Below are 26,738 nucleotides of genomic sequence, written 5' to 3'. Positions count from 1 at the left end.
TATACTAAAGCAATCACCAAACACTTTATTTTCTGCTTCATAAAAGAGAGGCGAAAGATACCAAAGGGACATTCAAACTCATAAATCGAAATTGAACTGTCAAAGCCATGGCTAAAAAAGACAAAGACAGACAGACAGACAGACAGACAAACAACAGTACACAAAACACAACACAGAAAACTAAAGACTTAGCAACTATGGAAACACGTATCAAACAATACAATGAACTACATTATAGTAGTATATCGGTACATATTGTAATCCGCGCATATATTTAATCGATTGCACGATCCTTTTTTATATACTAGCTGTGGACTATTGAACAGTACCACGCAGTCTGTAAGCAGTTCTCACAATTTATTTCATCAGTATATTGTGTAAAAGTATTTCGACATTTAGATATTGTGCAATAATGCTGTGTAACTATTTAATGCAGTGTTGCTTTGATAAACGAAACTGTTTATTGAGAAATATGATATTCAAATTTGTATTAAACTTATTTTTATCAAATTGAGAAGGGGTATCTTGGGTAGGGGCAGATATTTTGCCTTGCAATGTATCACCTGCGAATTCCTCATGGAATTTTAAAGAGTTATTGCCAGGGTTTTCGTCCAACATAAACCATTTGATTAGTGTTTAAGGACCAGCTGCAGCCCGCCTCCGGCAGCGGGATTTTCTTCAGCGTTGAAGACCTATAGGTGGCCATGGGTATTTTCTGCTCTTTGCTCGGGTTTTTGTCTCTTTGACACATTCCCTGTTTCCGTTCTCAATTCTAGTTTTCAGTCTGACCGGACGTAACTGCCCCACAGTCAATTTAAACGGACACTATCTTTCAGCATGGGTCTTGCTTGTTGTCGAACGATATTTCAGTTTACTATATTTCTGTACAACCTTGTCGATCTATGGGTGATTCAATAATTATGACATTTGTACTTAATAAGTGTAAAAGCAATTAAACTTTAAATCTGACCAACAGTTATAGAAGAAGAAATTATGTCAAAAGAAAGGGAAGACGATACATGGTCGAAGGACAATCTAAAACTATTTGTCGATGTTAAACTGATTTAACAATGGCAAAACAAAGTTAATGCACGAACAAATAAAAAAAGTTCAGAAAAATAAAGATTGTGCAATATGAACACAAAAATTTGCTGATGATCTCAAGTGCTGCAAAATTGTAAGTAGTTCCCGCTTCACTAATTGCACCAGTCGTGCACATAAACAAGTAGGGACGGAAACTTTGCATTGCATTATGTCATCTATATGAACCCCTAAGATAAGGTCAAATGGTCTTTAACGTGCTTAGATGGGAGTATTCTCTATTCAGGTTATGGAATTTCACTTCTGAACGAACGACTACTTTTGCTCGTAGTATTTATAGAAATTAATTGGTTGTTTTTTGCTTAACGTCAAGTGGCAATTAACACAATATATTCACAACAAGAACTAATTAACAATTCAGTTACTAGTACTAATGCTCTGAAATAAAAAGGCGACTGGAATGAATGCGGGAAATAAGGACTGCCATTGGAAAAAGATGACATTTTGGGTATAGATGAACAGAAATGTTGCCATGCAATTGGTTACTATACGGACTCCCAAACGAGTAATGCTGGGTTATTAGATGTACACAGAGTGTGGCATTCTCTTGATTTTGATACTGACATACCATACTTTCACTAAAAACTTGCATGTTTTATAATAACTATTGTATAATGATGTTTGTGTATCTTGCCTGACAAGGCCAATGATTGGTAAAATAAAATAATGTCTATTGTCATACTGTAAAATCATTTTTTAGCTTGTTGCATTCACTTATTATGGTTAAGTCCAATTTTTGTTTCGTTTATTGTTTTACTTAGCATCAGTTTGGCCTATGTTTTTAAGTCCTACTGCTCTGAATAAAAATAAATAATAAAACAACAAAACGACCGAGCAGCTTTGGACTCCTTTCCAAGTTCTTAGATTGATCGCATCATTTTCCCACCAACAGTCTCTAGATTTTACTAACTCTAAGTTATATATCCTTTCTGTTTGTTTTGTTAACACATTGTTGTCAATATAATGATGGAATTTTATGCGATTGCCATACAAGTGAGGGGTTAAGCTAGCTATAAAATCAGGTTTAATCCCCCATTTTGAATTTCCACACAAAGAAATGCCTGTACCAAGTCAGGAATATGACAGTTGTTTTCCACTCGTTTCATGTGTTTGAGCTTTTGATTTTTCCATTTGATAAGGGTAATTTACTGATGATGAATGTTAAAAAGGTGTCGCGTAATTAAGATTGTCTCAAAATGAAATTTTGACTTATTCAATCATACTTCAGGTTATCAATGTTACATGATTAATGAAATAAAGTGAATTTTACTTACAAGTAAGATTATTATAATATAAAAAATATTTTTTACATGGCTACTATATCGATTTGTCCTTACGAAACACAATATGTCGACTTTGAAAATAACTTCAAAGAAATATCTAAATGAACTGTTTAATAAGAAGTTATCTCAGCTGCTTAAAACACAGGAACTTTGATCATTGAACTCTCTTTCATTTCTTTTTTTTTCCCAAATTATTTTGTTGATTAAATTTGTTTTTATTAAATTAAAATTTCATAAATATTCAAAATACAATAACAGTAAGATCGTATATTAAGGAGCAAAAACACGTGCATTAAATGAAAATATGATGACATTAGAAGAAATGTGGCTTTACGGACCGAAAGGTCGACAACAGAAAGGCACTATAAATTAAATCTACTAGTCGAAGACAAGATTTAGACAAAGTTAAAGGAATTTTGTTAGCTACTTGTGCCGTTTTGGGTTCGGAGAATCTGTGTGTTAAACGTTCCTGCGAAGGAAGCTAAAATTCATCCGAAAAAATACCTATATTGTCTAAATACTCACATGGTCTGGCCCGTTGAAAACCAAACGAGTATAATACTCAAATGGTCTTTGGTCATGACCATACGCGTATGGTCCAAATACTCATATACTCATATGGTCCGACCGTATGCGTATGGTCGGACCATATAAGTATACGCATATGGTCATGACCATACGCGTATGGTCCAAATACTCATATGGTCCGGAACATAACCAACAATTGCATGCCAATGATGAATTGAATCCCTAGACTCAAACACTTTCTGGATCATTGGTTGCGGCCAAAGTAAATATATATGCTAAAAACTTTTAAGAATTATTAAAAATGTGACCAAAATTGACGTTACAACACAAATATATGTTTTTCTTTTTCTTTTGCTCAGTTTTCTTTGTTTTGTGTCAGTTCTTAATAAAAGTAAAATTTGAAATGTGTTGTCAATGGTGATACTTCTGTGTTATTGTAATTACTGAAGGGTCAGTGGTGTTACTATATAAAAATGCAATAATTTTTATTTTTTATTAACAAATGAAAGTGTTTTCAGGCCGTAAACGAAGGATTAGGCATTATCTAATCATTTTGTCTTACGTATTTTACATATATTCAGTTTAAGTGTATTTTCTAATATTAACAACTGCCATAATTAGGACAGCCAACTTTTTTACAACAATTTACTATGAAATTTATGTTTAAATAGAATGCATACCTATAAAAATAATGTCAATAAGTAGTAATTTTAACCTTAAAAACAAATTGGAACAGTTGTTTGATATTTAACAATATTTTTAGTAACTAAATGCATGTTTTATACTTTGGTGGGGGTCTCATTGGGGGGTTCTGATCCCGGATCCCGCTTACTGTTTTGTCAGATTCCCGTATCCCGCTTACACTATGTACGTAAGCAATTCTCATTTTTTTGTAATTTCCCGTGTCCCGCTAGACTTCTATCCCGTTTTAACGGCACAATAATTTGACTTTCACGTGTCACGCTTACAAAAAATAGGCAATCCCGGGTCACGCTTAGACCCCAATGAGACCCACATTGGTAACACCATTGACATGGTTCTATCAGAAGATGACCTAAATTTGTTAAAATTGAAGGAACTCTTCATTTTTATCATTGCATATTTCTGAATATATTTGCTACCATATTATAGAATAGGAGGACATATTTAAATTTTTAAAACAATGACATCATTTTTCCAAATTTTCCCTCATCGAAATTTACATGTTTTTTTTATAATGACCCAATGTGGGGGGGGGGGGGGTCGGAGGGGTCCTGATCCCGAAATCCCGGGCTCAAGTTAAAAACAATCCCGAGGCTGAGGTCCCGAATTTAAAGAAATTTAAATCCCGACATCCCGAAATTCGAAAAAAGAATTCCCGGATCCCGAAAGGATCAATCCCGAAATCCCGAGCCTAAAAACACCCGATCCCGGAGTCCCGATAAAGGTCCTACCCCACCCACCCACCCAACCCATAAATAAAATATCATTAAAGATCATTAAAATATTAGGGCCAATTTTAACCACTCATGAACTTACTCCTTTAAGTTTGTGAGAAAAAAAATCCAATATATATATATATATATTCATTTACATATTTACAAACTGATCAAGATGTCTACATGTAACATGTGTAATGTTTAAAGAGGGGGTTTTAAAATTCCCGCCTAATTGTACTTTTTTTCAAAGGCCAAGTGAGCGTGACGTCACTGCAGTGACTCTTTGGTCAGAAATGGCGAACCCCATATGGTAGATCGAATGGGGCTTCAATATGTCGATAGAAGGGGGTCTGTCAAGTAAAGAATATGGCGGCACCCATGAAAAACATGCGACCGGCTTCAGTGTAAATAAAGGAGACATATCTGACAATTTAGTTGAGAGAACGGCATCATATCATAAAAAGAACAATGAAGATCAAATTTTGTCATTTCAAGATGGCGACATTATCGAAAAAAATATTGACACTGACACTGAAAATGTACAATTTCTATCAAGCGAAGATCTTGACAGCTTCAGGACAGATCCTCAAAACGATTCCGAATGGCTGAGAAGTAGACAAGATAGTGTTAACTTTGACATTCCTTCGTCGTCTTCTGATGAGGGGGATTTCTTTGAGGCGAGCGTCGTCGATCTCGCCTCAGGTGGTATATCACTGCCACTGGACAGTGATGTTTCTGGTGCTCAAATGTTCATGTCTCCTTTAAATCAGCCCGTGTTCAGCACAACAGATACAAATCTAGTCATTCCACCATCTTCCATTCATCAAAACATTAACTCTGTATTAAATGCAGACATTGTCACAGGGCAGTTATCACAGTCTATAAAAAACAATGAACAAACTGATACATGTACTACAGAAAACTCTCAAACCATTACAATAGTTGGCCAGAATGAGGACATAAATAATACTGCAAGACAAAGTGCAACCTACAATGTAGGAAAGCCGCCTGGTCAAATACGGGATCCCACAGCATTGATAGCCCCTATCAATGCCAATAGCCCACAGTTGATTCAAGCAACAGCGATTCCACAGACAATTCAAGTGATACCACCACAGTCCTCAGTGACTCCACAAGGGAATATGAAGTTTGCCACAATTTCCATTTCAACAGACAAACCCTCAAACTCCACCCACATCTTGGTGAATACAAACCAAGGCAACCAGTTATATAAAATCAATACAGCTGATCTACAACAAGCTACAAATGCAATAAAACCAGCGAACGAAGGACAACAACATCAAACAATCCCACAAACAGGTTACTGTCAGTTAATGTTATGCATTTAACAGATATTTTTATAATGCAATATGCATTTATACTGATTAGACAAACATGTTTCCGTTGTAAATTTTCACACCAACCCACATATTTTCATACATTCAGTTTTATTCATTTTCAATGGTTGACCATTTCCAACTCTATATGAATATTATTGGTGTGATTGCCAATGACCTAACCAGAGTTCAAATTGTGCTAATGCTGTAGATGTACATTGTAGGTCACCATTCAGCCTTCAACATGAATTGAAACCATGACATTTAGTCCACTATAAAAGCTGGGCCCTGAAATGTGAAACAATTTTAAAGGGAAAACCAACAGCCTTTTTATTAGGAAACGATTAACAAAAAGAAAAGCATGAAAGAATTCCAATATAAACATCTGTGAACGGAAGAGATCTGTACATAACAGCTAAAATATCTTTTAAATAAGCTCATCATAGATACCACGTTTAAGTTTTTGTACGTGAGACTAGTTTTATTCAGATCTGCAAAAGAATGAATGAAGGGAAATGTTGAGCAAACGTCAATGAGACAAAAAAAATTCTCTATCATCATCATAATGTATTCAACAGTAGACATACATGTGTCCTACAATATGACAATGTCTTGATATACGTTGTGATTAAATTGATCGAAGACTATACAAAATTGAATTCCCTAAAAGATAAAAAAACTTTTTAAACACAAGGTATACTTTGCATCAAAATGTTTTTTATCTAACCATGGCATACTCGATGTATACAGAAATGCATTACACGAAATTTCTCTAATCTGATTTCATTCAATACAACTTCACACTAGGGTACGTAGTGAAAGCATCTTGAAATTAAATCAAAGTAGAAGTTCATTTTGTGACTTTGCTTATATAAATCTCTCTCAACTTTAATGTTAGTTTTGTTGATTAAAGTCAAAGATGTTTTTTTACAGGTTATTTGCTGTTAAGTCCTGACACATCTAACAATGGACTTGTTAACATTGTACAGATGGATGGCGTACAAAAGGTCCTACAGATAGAAAATTCCCCTAAAGTATGTCTACATAAGATATAATGTACATGTATGAATGAATCTTTGATAGCAAAGCAAACATAATGCTTTAGCCAAATAGCATAATATATATATATGATGGGGGTCTTTCATTTCTGTGTACAGGTAAACTTCAATTTTTAGGTAATTTTTTTCAATACTTAATATTATTTGCTCATTATTCTCTATTCTTTATATTTTAACAACCCATTAGTCACTCATCTTTATTTTTTTGAGCCCATTTTTATCTTTTTTTTTTTTTTGCTTAAAATGAATTAATTTACATGCATATATATTAGGTATATATGAATGGTTAATTGGTCAAGTTCATAGAATAGTTACAGTATCAAAGTAAATTCAGTTTGCTTATCTTCAATTTTGTCTTTTAGTAGCAACTTTCACACATTGTGGCTCTCAAACTAATTATATGCATTATTCTGATAAACCTTTGTAGTTTCTGCAGTGTGTCCAATGTTCAAAAGTTTTGTCAACATGTTGATCAAAGGACAAGTCTTGCTGGTTTATTTATAAAGGTTTTGTAAAAACTGAAAATTATTATGAAATTGATCTGTGTAGTTTATATAACATAACTTCACTTACAACATGACAGGCATGTCAATTTCTTGCAAAATTTTGGACATTGAAAATATATTTCATATCTTTTTCAGGTGTTCATGAATTCTTTAGAGAATAAGAAGGTGTTCGTTTGTCCAGTAGAAGGCTGTAGTAAGATGTTTAGGAGATTATCCAAGTACAAAACTCATCAAATGAGACATACTGGAGAAAGGCCATTTAAAGTAAGAAATAAAGATTAATTTTGGAAGATTTTATAATCAGAATATCCTAAATGTGTATTCCACATCTATGAGTATGACCAGGTTGGAAAAGATATACATACTTAAAACATTATTGTAATGATATTCTACATAAATATTATTATAATGATATTCTACATAAACATTATTATAATAATATTCTACATAAACATGGTAATAATGGTCTTCATAAGCATGGAATAAATGATATTCTACGTAAACATGGTAATGATATTATTTATAAACATGGTAATGATATTCTACATAAACATTTTAAAGACATTCAACTTAAAAATGGTGATGATGTTCTACATAAACATTATAATGATATTCTTCAAAACACATGGTAAGAATATTTTACATGAATATTTTAATGATATTCTACATTTAACATGGTAACAATATATATTCCACTTAAACTTGGTAATGATATTCTACTTGTACATTTTTACAATATTCTACATAAACACAGTAATATGAATGATCGTCCACTAAACACTATAATGATATTCCACATAAACATTTCCTGTTCTTCAAGTAGAGTGCAGTCCTCTAATTGAGTATCTCATTTTAACCATATTCTTCATAAATAATACGATTTTCAACATAAACATTACAATAATATTCTACATAAACATGACAGTGATATTCTACATAAACATGGTAATGATAATCATGATTTCTTTAGTTCTTCACCCATGTTGGCTGTCCAAACATGCACAGAAAATGGACAGTTTACACTCCTGAGCATTTAAATGTACAACTTAACCAGGACATCATTTTCTTATCCTGCTGGTCAAAATAAAGTAGAAAACAGGAAAAATGTTTTTGTTCCCTGTAGCAACACTGTAAGGGGACATAGAAATACTAGGCATACGTCCATGTCTGTATCCAGTTTTTATACGACCGCAAAAAAAAATTTTGTGGTCATATATTGGTATGACGTCGTCGTCGTCCGAAGACACATTAGTTTTCGCACTCAACTTTAGTTTAAGTGAATGGATCTCAATGAAATTTTACCATAAGGTTCAGTACCACAAAAGGAAGGTGGGGATTGATTTTGGGGGTTATTGCACCAACAGTTAAGGAATTGGGGGCCAAAAATAAGCATTTTTGTAACTTCCAGACATAACTTATGTGTAAGTGTATGGATCTCTCTGACATTGTACCACAAGGTTCCATATCACAAAGGGAATGCTGGGATTGATTTTGGGGGTTATTGCACCAACAGTTAAGGAATTAGGGGCCAAAAATAAGCATTTTTGTAACTTCCAGACATAACTTATGTGTAAGTGTATGGATCTCTCTGACATTGTACCACAAGGTTCCATATCACAAAGGGAATGCTGGGATTGATTTTGGGGGTTATTGCACCAACAGTTAAGGAATTAGGGGCCAAAAAGGGGCAAAAAATAAGCATTTTTGTAACTTCCAGACATAACTTGTGTGTAAGTCTATGGATCTTTCTGACATTGAACCACAAGGTTCCATATCACAAAGGGAATGCTGGGATTGATTTTGGAGGTAATTGCCCAAAAAGTTTAGGAATTAGGGGTCAAAAAGGGGCAAAAAACAAGCATTTTTTTAGTTTCATGACAATAACTTGTGTGTAAGTCTATGGATCTCTCTGACATTGTATCACAAGGTTCCATATCACAAAGGGAATGCTGGGATTGATTTTGGGGGTAATTGCCTCCAAATTTTAGGAATTAAGGGCCAAAAAGGGGCAAAAAACAAGCATTATTCTAGTTTCATGACAATAACTTGTGTGTAAGTGTCTGGATCTTTATGAAATTGTACTACAAGGTTCCATATCACAAAGGGAAAGCTGGAATTGAGTTTGGGGGTAATTGCCCAAAAAGTTTAGGAATAAGGGGCCAAAAATAAGCATTTTTCTAGTTTCCAGACAATAACTTGTGTTCAAGTGTATGGATCTCTCTGAAATTGTACTGCAAGGTACCATACCACAAAGGGAAGGCTGGGATTGATTTTGGGGGTAATTCCCTCAAAATTTTAGTAATAAGGGGCCATAAAAGGGCAAAAAAACGAGCATTTTTCTAGTTTCAGGACAGTAACTTGTGTGTAAGTGTATGGATCTTTATGAAATTGTACTGCAAGGTTCCATATCACAAAGGAAAAGCTAGGTTTGAGTTTGGGGGTGATTGCCCTTAACGTTTAGGAATTTGGGGCCAAAAAACAAGCATTTTTCTAGTTTCCAGACAATAACTTGTGTTCAAGTATATGGATCTCACTGAAATTGTACTGCAAGGTACCATACCTCAAAGGGAAGGCTGGGATTGAGTTTGGGGGTGATGAGTCATAAGGGGGTTCAAAAAATTGGGGGGGGGGGGATTTTTTTTTCTTTAAAATTTTCCATTTTAAATTGGTTATTTCTGATTTATATATAAAAGCAAATAATAATGATATGGTTTGAATAGGTAAATTAAAAAATTTTAAGTTCTTAGACCACTTTCATTCTGTGTCAGAAACCTATGCTGTGTCAAATATTTAATTACAATCCGAATTCAGTGCTGTATCAAGCTTGAATGTTGTGTCCATACTTGCCCCAACTGTTCAGGGTTCGACCTCTGCGGTCGTATCAAGCTGCGCCCCAGCGGAGCATTTTATTTAATCCCTCTGAAGGGACCAATTCTTGTCAGAATTTTATTAAAGGGGCACTAGATGTCAAATTCATGTTCACCGAATTGACTCAAATTCTCATATTTGATTTATAACAATGTAAAACATTTATCCAAACTATTAAAAGTCTAAAATAAACAGTTAACAGGACATGGGCATGATAACACGTAGCTTCGTTTCGTGTGTATTTTAGTCTAGAGGCCATCTAATTAATTAACTATCGCGTTGTCCTCCAAAGTCATCCAATGACCATATAAGCGATGTAAACATAAATAAAGATATAAATAGATTAAGGGAACTCATTCTATTGGATTTTTCTAGGTCTGTTTAATTTTATATTATAGATTAAAAATATATGTTTATCATCGTTTTTACCTGTATAAGAATGATTTTTTGTGGATCGGATCAGTCAATCAAATGATTTACCTTTGTTTCACTTTCTATGTTGACATTCTTTTCCTTTAAATAACTTTACACATACAATTCACTTGTTATCCATCTCTAGCCAAGGGGTTAAATTGAAGTTCACATGAATACATATTCAATGAGGTTGAAATATTCACTTGCAAGTGAATAATTCATCATCAATGTTTCTTAGCTTATTTTGACAAAATTGAACCATACTGGCGGCTTAAAGCGAATAATTATTTCGTTATTTCACTTTCATTAATGATTGAACAAAAAAAAAATCATATATTAGATTTTTCATATATGACTTGGCTAGTGTCCCTTTAAATTTGTATATTAGGTTTATTCCAGCAATGTCTCAGACTATATGTAGAACAAAATTCAGCACTGTCAGATCAATTATTTTTACAGTAGTTTTGTCCTTGCATATGTTAATATCTATTCATTCTTTTCAGTGTTCCAAAGCAGGCTGTGAATGGGCGTTTACAACTCATTACAAGTTAAAACGACATGAAGAATCACACGAGGGGAGGAAGTCTTTCATGGTATGGTTATAACAATAATTCGGGCAGCAATAGCACATAAAATTAAACTTTTGTACAGATGATTTCCAAATCATAAAAAGTTGATGGTTACCTGTCAACTCAGTATATTCTTGTTGGATTACTTACTTTTGAGAAAATAACAGTTTCAAATTTAACTGTAAAATATGTGTAAGAGCTTGTTTTGGTACATGTTTTATGTACACTGTATCATATACATGATATAAAAATTCGACTTGTTTGTCAACCTTTTTATAGATTTAGGAATTGGGTTTTGTGGCATTTATTAGTAATTTTGATCAAAATCTAACAGACAATTATGTGTAATATTATGATATATCATATTTCAGTGTCCTATACCTGACTGTGGAGGGAAGTTCACAACCGTTTATAATCTCAACTCGCATATAAAGTTACATAGCAGACCATGTACAGAGCAATGTCCTGTGGAAGAATGTGCACTGAAGTTTGCTACCAAGAGACAGTTAGATGCTCACATGAAATCACACAGTGGTCATGAAAAAACATACAAGTAATTTATGCCTATCAAACTATCTTTTCTTTGACTAAGGTACCTTGTTCTAGGTACCATTAGACATTTTACAGGGTCAGAAAATAAAGGTTTGATTTGTATATAGAACATAGTCTTGATGAAAAATTCAGAAACTGCAGGACAGAATATGTAAATAGCCGGAGGTCTAAAAAGAATATTTATTGGGACTCTCTGACCTGTAGAAGTATTGCTAATTATAAATTGAAATAAAAAGAAAGTTGATCCAGTCCCTAAAAGTGTGGTATAGGTCCTTCATTAGTTTACATGGACTAAAAGGGTATACATGCATCAAAATTTGTGGTTTGTCCAGATTTTGCAGATGTTGGGTGAATTTAACTTATTTGACGTTTTTACATGTGACAATACTGTAGCTGGTTTACTTTTTTTTCCAGTAATAATGTAATCATATTGATTTATAGCCATAAACTAAACTACATCTATTATCAAATTTAAGAAGAAAATAACTCAATTTATAGTCAGTTTTCATATTTAATATTGAAAAATGAAGAGTGAATTTTTGAAATATGTGCAATCTGTGCATGACGTTGAAGAATGAGGAGAATAAATAGGAACATTTTTACCTGACAATCTGAATGTTGCATGAAAAGTGAAAGAAATGTTATGCTACAGGTTGACAAGTTAAAAGTAGTATTAAAAGAAAACACAAGCATAAATACTTCATTCAATGAAAACAATTATACAATTCTCTAGAATAGTTAGAACAAATTATGCAATTCTACATGATCTATATTTCAGATGTCCTCATGAAGGTTGCGACAAAGTGTTCATTTCAGCATTGTCAATGGGTTCTCATCCAAGGGTTCATCAACATAACAAAGAAGATCTGACCTGCACATTTGAAGGCTGTGGGAAGGTGTTTGACAAAACCTGCAGGCTAAAACAGCATATGAGATCACATACAGGAGAAAAACCTTACATCTGTGGGTTTGAAGTGAGTTGTACATTGGGCAATAATTTGAACATAATAGTTAAAAATCTGTTATCTTTGTCAGAATAATTGTTTCTCTCAATAACCCTTATATTAGCAAGTTTAATGGCTTCTTTTCATTTTGATTTCTGTTTAATTTAGAATGGAAGAAAATTTTATATTTGACAGGAGAAATAAATGATATGATAATGATGAACCATTGACTGTTATAAGTCGATGTGTTTAAAAAAGAGTTTCTAAATAAGATAAGAAAACACTTTTCATCTTTATTTTTATCATGTACTGTGGATTCATTATTATTAGTGGGATAAAAAAATTTCCTGGATTTTTTAGTTTTATGTAAACCTTAAATTTAAATATTCAACAAAGTATACAGTTTCTGTAGGATTGTATGTAGACTTTGACAAAAGCAGAAAATCAAATTGCAATGAACAGACCATTTTTCCTCTATCCTCATAATTAGGTACCAACTAAAATGAATGAATCCACAGTACCAAGGGCTGTTCCATAAAAACATACATGGGACCCAGGGAAGGCACTTCCAAATCTGAACTATGGGTGGGTGTCATCTATGTTTTTGCATAGTGGAAGTGTAAGTGAAATTTTAATTTGCCTTTATAGGTGGTTACCCAATTTTTAAAGTGCATTTCCTGGGTAACATGTGTGGTATGTTTAAATGGAACAGCCCTAAAAAGATTTACATGTTATACTATACCATATGTTGCTTACTAGTGTTTGCAATTTCTTTGCTCTTTTTGATTTTAAATCCAAAAATAAATAAGGAAAACCATCTTCAGTGAGAAGAGCAAATTTGAAACTTCTCTGAAGTTGTTTTGATACATTTAGGTCTAAATGTGATACCGTAACCCTTTTATTCAAGGAAGCCCTTCTCAAGACATTTTCTGTTCTTTTTGTATTACAGGGTTGTGAGTGGGCTTTTACAACAGCCAGTAAATTAAAACGACACCAAGCCAAACACACAGGGGTCAGAAAGTGGGTGTGTGACCTCTGTGGTAAAGCTTTCATGAGATCTGAGCATCTTAAAGGTCATAAAATCACACATTCGGGAGATAAACCATTTGCCTGTCCTGTAGAAGGTAAGTAAACAAACCTCCTTTTCTGAAGAGCTTCCAAACAATATATTTTTTACTGAAAACTAAATATCAGATTTGCAGTATTTTGGTGAAAAATTGAAAACTGATTAAAAAAAAAACAATAGTTGAATTACTGAAAGAGGAAATTAATTACAGATATTAAAGAGGGTTGATTTATATTGCGAATCTTTTCAAAAGATTTCACAAAATGAATTTTCAGTATTTAACTTGTGCTCATCTTCAGTGCAGTTCATTTTTGGAATTCATGCAAAATAAAATTGTTGTATTCATATTTTTAAAAGGAAGAATGTTTCACCAAAGGAGAAGTGCAGTATGATTTGGAGCAAAATTAGCCCTTAAATGATATATGTTACAAAATACCTGATTTACATAATCAAATGTTGAAACTATATACTTTAATAAAACATTGCAGTTTGGTGAAAAAAATAGACCTTTTCATGGGTTATACACCCACAAAATTACAGAGCAAAATTATCTGTTACTGTAAATTCAGAAATTAATGCTTGCATTCATTATTGCAAATCCTTGACCACTCAAACAAATTTGAAATCTAGTTAATGTGATTGCAATCATTTTATGAAGGAAAATCGCTACTGAAATTATAAATGGGCGTTTTTATTGTTACTAGTCTGATCTCTCACATTTTTGCATTAATAAAAACTTCACATAGTTTCTGAAATTACAGTATTTGAATGCTGAAATTTCATTTGCTAATGTTATAATTATCTGGACAGAAAGTAGAACGGAGTGTTGTCTGTTGTGAGATCATTGTTAGAGAAGCTTGGACACTTAATCTGTATTTTGATCAGATTGTTTTTTTGACACTTAATTTTCTACTGCATTTTGTGTGCTTACTTTTAATAGAGGAGTTTGTGGATTTTTTAAAGAACAAGCCCAAACCCAAGACTTTAAAATTGGTAGTTGCTGCTTCTCTAAGCACACAGCATTAAGGAGTAAGAGCACAGACTGGTCGGCTCCAGGTCGGAATGATATAAATGGTATAATATTTCTTTCAGGATGTGGTATTAAATTCACTGCCAAAAGTAGTCTATTTGTTCATATAAAGAAGCATGAGAATGGTGGGAAGAAAGTGATGTACCACTGTCCCATGGAGGGATGTCTGAAAAAGTACTCCAACAAACCCTCACTGAGGGCTCATATTGTCAAACATGTCAAACAGGTCATGTCTGAGGGAAACAGTACACAGGCTGACAACTTGGATATCATGCCTTACTTAGACAATGATCTGCCAGATATTGGACTGCTGGCATCTATAGATGGACCCAATTCTACAGGTATTTAAACATATAATAAGATGTGTGATACTGATTTATGTGCTACAACATTTTTGTGTGTTTTTAGATTTTCTGAAATTCAGTACAAAGTTATTAGAAATAGAAAGCATCATTTCTACTGTGAAAAAAAAGGATATCAAAATAAATTCTCAAGAAGAATGAAATTATTTAGAAATCTGATAAATAAACTAATTAGACAAGTATAATTTAAACTAGAGTAATCATGGTATAAATTTTAATTTCCTAAAAAGAAAAAAATATGGAAAATGTATAGTAAATAATCAATTAAGACCAAGATACCAAACAGTATATAACAGATGGGACAAATTAAACATGCAAAGTATACAGTTTGTGCAACTTACAAAATGTCCTAACCAACTAATAATCTGAATACCATTCCAGGAGGTAGGGGAGATATAATATACACCATTTATTCTGATGGTCAAACTTTTGAATATAATTTTGGCAACTACCCTAACCCACAAAAATTTGTCAAAAAAACTGACAACACAAAGATTCTCTCTTAAATTTCCATCTTTATTTTTTTCCAGTTCCAGAGGGTCAGACGGAAGTGACCAATACAGACTGTCCTCAGAATGCCCCAGTCCAAGAAACTTCCTCTGGACAAGTGATGATAGATCCATCTGAATTTATAGCGTCTTCTGGTAAGATTAATTACTGATATAATGAGGTAGTTTTCTAGTGATGAATACTAGAAGTTGCATTTAGTGTTCACCAGTAACTTAAGCAGTTAGTTAATGTAGTGATGTGAAAAATGGTCTCAATCTAAAATCAGGTTTTCTTGATTTCATATCAGGGCTATTCCAGAAAAAAATGTATGGGAGGGTTGGACAGCAGTTTATCTTTTTTTGCATGGGTTGTGGTGGTTGGAGCAAATGTAATTCTGTGGGTAGTTGTTCTTCTCCACAATTTAATTAGATGGGTGGTTGTACATTAACTGATTAAGATTTGGAAGCTTTTGTATATAAATAAAATAAAATATAGCTTTATAAAAGGTGATGAAACAGTAATGAATCTCGGAAAATTTTTATGTTTTTTTATTTTTTATGTGGAGTTATTTCCCCTTAAAATGGATTTTCTTTAAAATCCGTTTTACTGATTATTAAAATACACAAAAAAAATATTTTACTTTTCAACTGCAAGAGAATGATGTTTTAATGAAAAGGATTCCAGCTTTGAATTTTTTGTTTTGAAAAACTTCATTTTATTGAAATAAAAAATTTCTTAATAGACCATTATTTTAGATTTGAATATTGTAATTATAAGAAATATACCAACTGGCAGTAAATTTTGTGAAGCCAGTCAAGGTCGTTATAAACTTCCATTTGTTTGTGTTGCTGAAAATTTTACGCAGATTATTCCTGCAATGCCTTCTTCCAATGCCTTCTTTGTAAATTATTTCATGGAATTTTTGTTAATTTGGTGCAGGGGAATTTTTACACAAAAGTGGTGATTTCTGGATTTTTGGCTTAGAAACTCCTAACCCTTTTTACAGTTGAAAAAGCCATACCACAGTTGGAATCTACCCTTTATATTTTGATATAGATTATATAATAGTACAAAAGGAGATCTGAAGATTGAAATTTTTCAGCCTTAGTATCCTAATTCTACAATGGTTGTGTTGAAAGTCATTAAGACATACATACTTAAAAAATATACTAGTTTTTAAGTAGACCATATCAATTTCTTACACTGCTGTATTGACTTTCTTTTTTTTTTGTTTGAATTAGATGGGTGGTGGTATCAAACCTCTATTTAATTATATGGGTTATGGGTCGCCAAAAAAATCAAATTGTATGGGTCATGGGCATTAAAAAAAAGTGCCTTCCAAAACCCCCCCCCCCATACATTTTTTTCTGGAATAGCCCTCAACAGAAAACTACCTATTTTTTTTTTTTTTTTTTTTTTATAAATTAACTCTTTTGCAAACGTAAAAATTATTCGAAATACTAAGGATTTTCTTATCCCAGGCAAAGATTACCTTAGTCGTATTTGACACAACTTTTTGGAAGTTTGGGTCCTCAATGCTCTTCAACTTTATACTTGTTTGGCTTTTCAACTATTTTGATCTGAGCGTCACTGATGAGTCTTATGTAGACGAAACGCGCGTCTGGCGTATCAAAATTATAAGCCTGGTACCTTTGATAACTATTAGAATAAATGACTTAATATGGCCACACCAAAAAAAAATGTTTTGCAGAATTTTTCAGATAGAATTAGAGGGGTGACGAGAACAATTCTTTTAATTATTTTTTTTCAATAAATCTGATGGGGCAAAACAGATGTTTTTGTGTCCAACATTTAGATAAACATTAAAATCAGCGTTATTCTTAGGTATCCTTGCTAGTCATTTGTACTTGTATCACCTATTCTCTGTTAGTGTTGCAATGAATGTAGAGTTTTTCATGGTTTAAGACTGTTTGAAATGAATCAGAACTACCAAGGAATTCCTTTACCTTCAAACGAGCAATGAGGGACACCTTTGATTTTAAAACTGTCTTGTTAAAGGATGAAAATCTTGAATTGAACATGTTTATAGAAATCAGAAAATTTGAAGCGCCTGTTGGAGATTCAGACGACAAAGATGTTTATTTTTTATTAAAAATTTGCACTGACTTTAATAAGCTGTCAACAAATAAGGACATGAATCTATTTTATTGTTGATAAACTGTACTTTAATTGCTAGATGATAATGATTAAAGCAATTTATCTATTTGCAGGCATTTCAGAAACATCATTCATTACTACAGATAGTGGTGATGTACAACAGATTAGTCCTGATGTCATCAACCAGATCCTATCTTCCATGGAACGACAGGATCAGATGGCCACCACAACTACTGACTCGATCGTGACACCCTCACCTAGCTCAAAGACAAAAGGTAAACTTGTAATACAACTATTAAATCATTTCAAAATAGATAAACATTGATCATCAAAGTTGCTTTATTATACCCCACGCAAATTTTTTGCGAAGGGTATAATGTTTTTGACCAGTCCGTCAGTCCTGTTTCTTGTCATCACAACTCCTCTCAAACCACACAACAGAATTTCATGAAACCTTTTCAGATAATAAGGACATACTATGTAGTTGTGCATATCGACAGGAAATTACGATTCATTTTTTATACGACCGCAAAAATTAAAAAATTTTTGGTCGTATATTGGTATGACGTTGGCGTCGTCCGAAGACACATTGGTTTTCGCACTCTAACTTTAGTTTAAGTGAATGGATCTCCATGAAATTTTACCATAAGGTTCAATACCACGAAAGGAAGGTTGGGATTGATTTTGGGGGTTATGGTACCAACAGTTAAGGAATTAGGGGCCAAAAAGGGCCAAAAATAAGCATTTTGTAACTTTCAGACAATAACTTGTGTGTAAGTGTATGGATCTCTCTGACATTGTACCACAAGGTTCCATATCACAAAGGGAAGGCTGTAATTGATTTTGGGGGTAATTGCCTCAAAATTTCAGGAATTAGGGGCCAAAAAAGGGCCAAAAAACAAGCATTTTTCTAGTTTCATGACAATAACTTGTGTGTAAGTGTTTGGATATTTCTGAAATTGTACTACAAGGTTTCATATCACAAAGGGAAAGCTGGAATTGAGTTCGGGGGTAATTGCCTGAAATGATTAGGAATTGGGGGCCAAAAAGGGCCCAAAAATAAGCATTTTTCTAGTTTCAAGACAATAACTTGTGTTCAAGTGTATGGATCTCTCTGAAATTGTACTGCAAGGTACCATACCACAAAGGGAAGGCTGGGATTGAGTTTGGGGGTGATGAATCATAAGGGGGTTCAAAAAATTTGGGGGGGGATTTTTTTTTTTTTTTTTTTTTCTTTTTTTCCTTTTTTTTTTCTTTTAAAATTTTCCATTTTAAGTTGGTTATTTCTGATTTATATTTAAAAGCAAATAATAATGATATGGTAGGAGATACACACCAAACAGGATGTGTAAATTTTTATATAATAAGTATTGTGCAATAGCAAGAAATTTTCAATTGCACAGTATTGCACAATAGCAAGAAATCTTCAATTGCACAGTATTGCGCAATAGCAAGAAATCTTCAATTGCACAGTATTGCGCAATAGCAAGAAATATCCAATAGCACAATATTGCGCAATAGCAAGAAATTGTCAATTGTACAGTATTGCGCAATAGCAAGAAATATTCAATTGCACAGTATTGTGCAAAAGAAGATACTTCTTATAAATTGCTTATTTCTTGATCAATTTCAATGGGGTTTTATTCTTGAATTCTTGGGGTTCTTTAATATGCTGTATTAAGTTTTTGGATTTTGGGACCCGTTTTTAAATTGGTCCACATTGAGGTCCAAAGGGTCCAAAATTTAACTTTGTTTGATTTCATCAAAAATTGAATTATTGGGGTTCTTTGATATGCCGAATCTAACCGTGTATTTAGATTCTTAATTTTTGGTTCCGTTTTCAAATTGGTCTACAGGTGTAATACCACCATTGATTTTCCCCTATTAGTCTTTGTTAAATTTGCACTTTTCAAAAAATTGTGCAGAATTTATCTTTGTTTCAAATAAAGAAATACTTGGCATGAGTAAAGTTTGATCCTGTCCAGTACTATAGAAAAAATTTCACATAACATTTCATTGCATATAAGAAAATAACCATCACTGGAAGTTAACCAATCAAATCTTCCCCCTTTTTTAACCTGTGTACAAGCTTTAGTAACCATGTAACCTCAAGTTTCCAAAATATTCTATAGAAACCCCAAATAAAAAAATAATGGTGCTTTGAAATACCCAAGATATATGTTTATGACCCAGAAATGTTTTACTGCAATGAAATGTAGGATCAATTACCTACAACTGTCAAATTCAAGGGAATATTTTTTTTTGACCTATTTTCGTATGCAACCGGATGTGACGTACTATGATTTGGTGGTATTACACCTAAAGAAGACTTTTTTGTTAAATAAATTGAATGGGACTTTTTTCCTTTGTAATACTGGTTATTTCTAGCATTCCTGTCAAGTTTTGTCATAATCAGTTCAATAGTTTGAGAAAAATCTAGTATAATGTAAGACGACATCTACAGCGATTCGAGCTAAATTTCTTCGAAAAATCCAAACCAAGCCGCATCATGATAGAATATAGTGTGGACCAATAAATGATCAAATATTTATCTCATCTGCCTACAAACAGTTGAATATGATACAAAAGATGACTTCAGGATGATAAATACTACTAATGGACCTCTTTGTCTTCCTTATAAGGTCTCTTTTGGTCCATTTATACCTCTCATTTCCTCAGAATTTCTACTTTATAGGCCAATAAATAAAAATTTTGGGGTAACTTACACTCATTTATGATAGAAATGTTATAATAAATGATTAAATGAAGTTTTCAAGCTGAATGAACTATCCAGATAAAAGTTTACTGTCTCCAAGGAGGTTTCAATAAGTCCTTACGTAAAACTTAAATTTACGCCGCGTTCCAGAGAGGGACATAAAAAGCTTCTCTTTTGGTGAATAATTTGTTGTTACTGCTTTAAAAATAATTTCATTTACTTAAAACTATATATTTATTAAAGTATTTCTTAGGAAAAATTTTCTAGTATAGCAGAATATAAGAAAAAAGGAGAAAAAGCTCCCCAAAACTCTAAGTATGGCTTATTCTGTCAACTAATATTCATGGTAAAGTCCTATTTCAAGGAAATTTTCTCATAAAATGTGTTTTGGAGACTTAATCCACTCAGAATATTTCATTATTAGTAATATTTCACTTAAATAGCAAGAAATTTTAACACATGAGAGTACTCACAAGGTCAAAGGTGCATGTACAGCTTCCCATATTAGGTGTAATACCACCATTGATTTTCCCCTATTAGTCTTTGTTAAATTTGCACTTTTCAAAAAATTGTGCAGAATTTATCTTTGTTTCAAATAAAGAAATACTTGGCATGAGTAAAGTTTGATCCTGTCCAGTACTATAGAAAAAATTTCACATAACATTTCATTGCATATAAGAAAATAACCATCACTGGAAGTTAACCAATCAAATCTTCCCCCTTTTTTAACCTGTGTACAAGCTTTAGTAACCATGTAACCTCAAGTTTCCAAAATATTCTATAGAAACCCCAAATAAAAAAATAATGGTGCTTTGAAATACCCAAGATATATGTTTATGACCCAGAAATGTTTTACTGCAATGAAATGTAGGATCAATTACCTACAACTGTCAAATTCAAGGGAATATTTTTTTTTGACCTATTTTCGTATGCAACCGGATGTGACGTACTATGATTTGGTGGTATTACACCTACATTAAGGTCCAAAGGGTCCAAAATTAAACTTAGTTTGATTTTAACAAAAATTGAATTTTTAGTGTTCTTTGATATGCTGAATCTAAACATGTATTTAGATTTTTGATTATGGGCCCAGTTTTCAAGTTGGTCCAAATCGGGGTCCAAAATTAAACTTTGTTTGATTTCAACAAAAATTGAATATATGGGGTTCTTTGATATGCTGAATCTAACCATGTATTTAGATTTTTGATTTTTGGGCCCCATTATCAACTTTGTCCACATTGAGGTCAAAAGGGTCCAAAATTAAACTTTGTTTGATTTCATCAAAAATTGAATTCTTGGGGTTCTTTGATGTGCTGAATCTAACCATGTATTTAGATTTTGGATATTGGACCATAATAGGTGAATGTCCAATTTAAAATTTTTAAGTTCTTAGACCACATTCATTCTGTGTCAGAAACCTATGCTGTGTCAAATATTTAATCACAATCCAAATTCAGAGCTGTATCAAGCTTGAATGTTGTGTCCATACTTGCCCCAACTGTTCAGGGTTCGACCTCTGCGGTCGTATCAAGCTGCGCCCTGCGGAGCATTTTATTTTTTTCTAGGAGTTACGCCCCTTTGAACTTATTTGCTTCAATGTATTACTGCAACACTTTGTCATCGCAACTCCTCTGAAACCACAACACAGAATTTCATGAAACTTTGTAGATAATAAGGACATACTATGTAGATGTGCATATCAACAGGAAATTACGATTCAATTTTAGTAATATCATATTTTAGCATGATGTCACATTTGTAAAATAGCGAATAGGATGAAGGAAAAAAAATTAGCATTATGATAAAATTTCAACTGCTTTAAGAAAAAAATAAAGGATGATAAATAAATAAACAGCTTGCTGGAAAAGTAACAATATAAATATATATCAGTTCAGTTGACATGACACACATCTATGGAAGAACCTTTGTCAGATTTGCTGGAGACCACAACTTTTGGGAGCTCAATATATCAAATATTTTAATGCATCAACTCACTTCATTGCCTAAAACAGAACATGAAAATTTTACAATCTGGTAATACTCAGATAAATAAATATTTAAATTTTAGGAACAATGTCAAATAGTAAATCAGGTGGTTCAGCAAGGACAGATTACCATGGTAACCATCTGATGAGTGAGAGAGCAAAGAAAAGAAGAAATAAGGAGGCATCATCCTCAGTACCTGCCGACACTTCATTCCAAGGTAAACAAAGAACATTTATAACTTTGTTAATTTTTAAAGATCCTATGTCAAATAGTTCATGCATATTCACTTACAGTGAAGTTGTGACCAGGTGCAGATCATTTTGATTGCTCTTCAAATTTTGTCAGAAATTCATCATCATCACAATGGCTCACTTTCTTACCCCTGAAGACAGACCAATTTCACACATTTGTGGTGTCGTGGGTTATTGGAAAGAAATCACAAAAAAATAGATTTATATATATTTTTTGTATTTTATCCTTGCAGACACAGCAGAGAAGAATAACTACATGACTAATTCTTTCACATCAGGTGATGGCATGACATCAAGAGGGATTACATTCCGAGATCCAGAGACAGGGGTGTTGTATCTACAGACCCAGCTATTACAGGTGAGCAATAAGTTTACAGGAGGTATGTACAATTACACAGTCAAGATTTTGTGTAATTTAGTCCATTATTTTGACTTCAGTAATTGCTTGAATGTAAAATCATTAAAATTTTTAATATTTAAAAAAAAAAATAGTTAATACCTTAAATTCTGAAAAAAGAAAATTTAAATAGATTTATGCTTCCTCATAGATTATGGAGTATACTTGTAGACAGTTCATGACCTGGAAGTTCTATATTCTTTTAGATAGTTTTTGTCTCGCCTGCAACGAAAGTCTTCGAAGGCGAGACATAGATATTGCTTTTCCGGCAACATCATTGATGTCAACAATTGTTAAGTTTTCTGCTTAAATTAGTTTGATGAGAACTACTATGAAGAAACATTACTATCAGTACATACCAGTTAAACGACTATTTTGAGGCCCTGCCCCCTAGGTCATGGTCCAGTGACAGAATTAATTAGCAAATTTTAATGTTAAGATTTCTGCTCAAGTTAGTTTGATAGGAACTACTCGTGATAAATCAATAATATTTTCTATAAAGATGCATTATTATCAGTTCATATCGGTTTGACGACTATTTTGAGGTGGTGCCCCTAGGTCATTGTCCAGCGACTTTCAATTAAGCAATTACCAATGTTGAGTTTTCTGCTTAAGTTGTCACTACTTACAATAGATGAGGATATTTTCTATAAAGTTACATAACTGTCGGTACATCTCGATTTGTTGACCATGTGAGGCCCTGCCCTCAAGTTATGGTCCAGCGACATTGAATTAATTAGCAATGTTGATGTCCATCAGATTGTCTTTTCCGAATTTATCTCTGTGTCAACAGTTTATTATCAGTGGGTACTCTTTAGGGTGTCATTGAATGTACATGTACTGTAGATTCATTATTTTCATGGGATACCAATTTTAGTAGATTCTGTAAGAAACGGTGGACCACAAATTTGAATATTCAGCCAATTTTCAATAGGCTTTGTAAGCTGACCTGGCTAAACCACGAAATCAAATATATATGAAACAATCAATGAAAATTGATACCCACGAAAATAAATAAATCAATAGTATAGGATTAGTGAACTTAATGTGAGCAATTAGCTGCTAAAGTAACTCAGTAATCCTAGATCAGAAATGTATTTAACTTGTCAAAATGCATGGCATGACACTACTAAAATTTGTAGCAATGATTGTCCTGCCTCTTTGGCTTGATTAAAAAATATGAACTATAGAAAAGTCACAACTTCTCCGTAGACAAAAAGAAATATGGTGCAAGAAGAGGTTGAAGTGAATCAATAAAGCATAATACCAAGAAAAAAGTACAAGTGACAGCTTAATAGGAACAAAGGATTATTGCAGTAATGGTACTTCTCTACAAGTTTGCACTTATTTAAATACGCAGATCCATATTTTCAACAAAATTCATTCAAAAACTTGACTTAAAATTTGATAAATTATATGTGTACATTTGTTCCAAAATTTTTATTTTAAAGGATGACCCACCAAATATGGATATGTACTGTGAAGACCAAGAGATTTCTCCTGACCTGCCAGTGACCTCGTGTACGCCTTTACATGACAATACTTCTATACCAGAATTTACTGAGTCTACTATAAACTTACAAGATCTGGAGTAGATTATCTATACCAGAATTTACTGGGTCCACTAGAAAATTGCAGGACCTGGAGTAGATCATACAACTCACAGAATCTGGAGTAAATTATCTATGCCAGAATTTACTGGGTCCACTAGAAACTTGCAGGATCTAGAGTAGATTCTCTAAGCCAGAATCTCCTGGGTCCATTAGAAACTTAAAGGATCTGGAGTAGATAATATAACTTACTGGATATGGAGTAGATCATTACAGCTGATTGTATTGCCGTGCTACAGACTTAAATCACTTGACTGTTGGAGCAAGCATTTATCATTATACAACAAAATGATCTGATGGGGTTGGTTTTGTTACATTGGACCAACTTTCTCAAACTAATTGCATTTGTGGATTGCAAAAGATATTCTTGTCAGTTGATCATCTGGTGAAATGGCTATATTGGTTTTTTTAAACATTAAAATTATAATAAATTTGTATAAGACTACCATATAAATAAGAAGACTGTTTATCTGAACATAACTTAGCAGCTTTCGTCTGGATTCATTGCATTTAAATTAAATCTGAAGGCAGATTACTTTCCAAGTTGAAATCATGCTTAAATTGCTTTAATGTAAAAAAAAATTTCTGAAAATATTACAAACAGTAGAAAATGTGATTTTGATTTAAAGAATATAGTAATGAGTTCATCATGGCTGATATGATATTGAATTTAGTTCTCAAAAAGACATAAAATTTGATAGAATCCAAGGGTATTTGGTCCTTGGCTACTTATGGTATAATTTAGGGTTTAATGCATTCAGTTTTAAGCACCACTGAACAGAAATTGATTTTTGAAATGCACATTCTTTAAATTTTGTATTGGTGTCTTTTGTAAGACTGGTGTTCATGTTGACTTTTTCAAACAAAAGTGCTATGATATTTAGGTATAATGTACATTATTTTCTTGAATGTGCAATATTCCTGTAGTTTTAGTTTTATTTGTTAACAAAGAATTAAGTGATCAAAAATATATATAAAATTCTGTTGGTTGATGCACATAACATCTTCGACAGATGTTTAAAATATAATTGTAACAACTGATTGTCTATTAAACTATGATAAAAATATTAGCCTTATTAGGAATCAAACAGGACTGAATTTAATTGTTTGGTAAATAAACAGGTATTTTGTTTAGACATGTTAGAGGCAACACAACATGTTAAAAGAAAGTTGATAAGCTATATCTCGATATTTTGTTCACTGGAAATATTTTCCAGTAATTTTGCATAACAAATATTCCATGTAAAATTCTACAGGGGAAAAATTCAAACCTATGTATCTTTTAAAAATACTAAATGTTATATAATCAAAACAAGACAAAGGTAGATAGATGTTGTTATGTATTAATCACAGCATTACAGATTTGTCAATAATGAAAATATTAAAAATTATACTATGAAGGTAATGCTGCACATGCAAGTTCTTATAATTTTTAATCAGTAATTGGGTAATTGGTCACTCCTTTCAAGGATACTGTTTGGTTTGATTTCACCTTTGAAATTATGGCTCATCTGAATAAATTTAGAATGGACTTTTCTTTTAGGAATATAAATTGATATTTTATTGATATTTTATAGAGTACCGAGCTTTCCAATACATTATATACCACAAAAGTGTTGTGTTGTCTGTAAAATAGTTTCAAATGTGTGTAGAAAATTGACATGTATTTTGTAAGATTGAATTATATGAATAAGCGGGTTTTACTGCAAACTTCATATAGAATGGTTTTTCCATTCATCATTTTGAATTGTATTTTGTTACAATTATAGATGATATATTGTTATAAATAAATCTGTTGTCAGTTATATTTGTTTTCTTACGAATGCCTGCTAATAGGTGTATAGATCATTGCTTAGGGAAACATTGTTTTGCCAAAACAAGTTGTGAAAGTGTGTTGTATTGTCACTTGTCCCTTTGTGTATCATGTTTGTCTTTGGTCATATTCCTACATGTATTTACAAATTTCTGAATGCAAATCCCTCCATTCAAAAAAAAAAATATGTGAATTTCTTATTCGCTCTTATGTAGAATTTCTTAAAACAATGAAATCAAGTATTTTGAAAATACAATTTTTCTAAGTCCTAAAAACTATAAAGAAAGTAAATAGTAAGACCTTCAACAATAGAAAATAACTA

The 26,738-nt window shown here is 32.6% G+C and overlaps 1 protein-coding gene across 1 annotated transcript; it reads left to right on the top strand.

Annotated features, from left to right (window-relative positions):
* The first annotated feature begins 4,616 nt into the window (after positions 1–4,616).
* LOC127706085 (zinc finger protein ZXDC-like) lies at positions 4,617–26,408 on the top strand. Its single transcript, XM_052210537.1, has 13 exons — positions 4,617–5,650; positions 6,601–6,701; positions 7,367–7,495; positions 11,017–11,106; positions 11,454–11,635; positions 12,413–12,608; positions 13,528–13,702; positions 14,737–15,015; positions 15,567–15,680; positions 17,757–17,918; positions 22,428–22,562; positions 22,830–22,954; positions 24,445–26,408. The coding sequence occupies exons 1-13, from the start codon at positions 4,663–4,665 to the stop codon at positions 24,586–24,588; spliced, it is 2,820 nt and encodes a 939-aa protein (XP_052066497.1). The 5' UTR covers positions 4,617–4,662; the 3' UTR covers positions 24,589–26,408.
* Positions 26,409–26,738: the final 330 nt, after the last annotated feature.

This window comes from Mytilus californianus, unplaced genomic scaffold (assembly GCF_021869535.1).
Source record: "Mytilus californianus isolate M0D057914Y unplaced genomic scaffold, xbMytCali1.0.p SCAF_6, whole genome shotgun sequence".
Lineage (NCBI taxonomy): Eukaryota > Metazoa > Mollusca > Bivalvia > Mytilida > Mytilidae > Mytilus > Mytilus californianus.
The sequence above is the reverse complement of the archived record's forward strand: the minus strand, read 5'-3'. Positions and strand labels throughout refer to the sequence as shown.

What these genes read in the sequence shown, in the direction of transcription:
- LOC127706085 (XM_052210537.1), top strand. Translation starts at nt 4,663, where the DNA reads ATGTCGATAGAAGGGGGTCTGTCAAGTAAAGAATATGGCGGCACCCAT. An exon ending in TCAAACAATCCCACAAACAG is followed by an intron (nt 5,651 to 6,600) that starts GTTACTGTCAGT and finishes GTTTTTTTACAG; the next exon opens with GTTATTTGCTGTTAAGTCCT. An exon ending in TACAGACCCAGCTATTACAG is followed by an intron (nt 22,955 to 24,444) that starts GTGAGCAATAAG and finishes TTTATTTTAAAG; the next exon opens with GATGACCCACCAAATATGGA.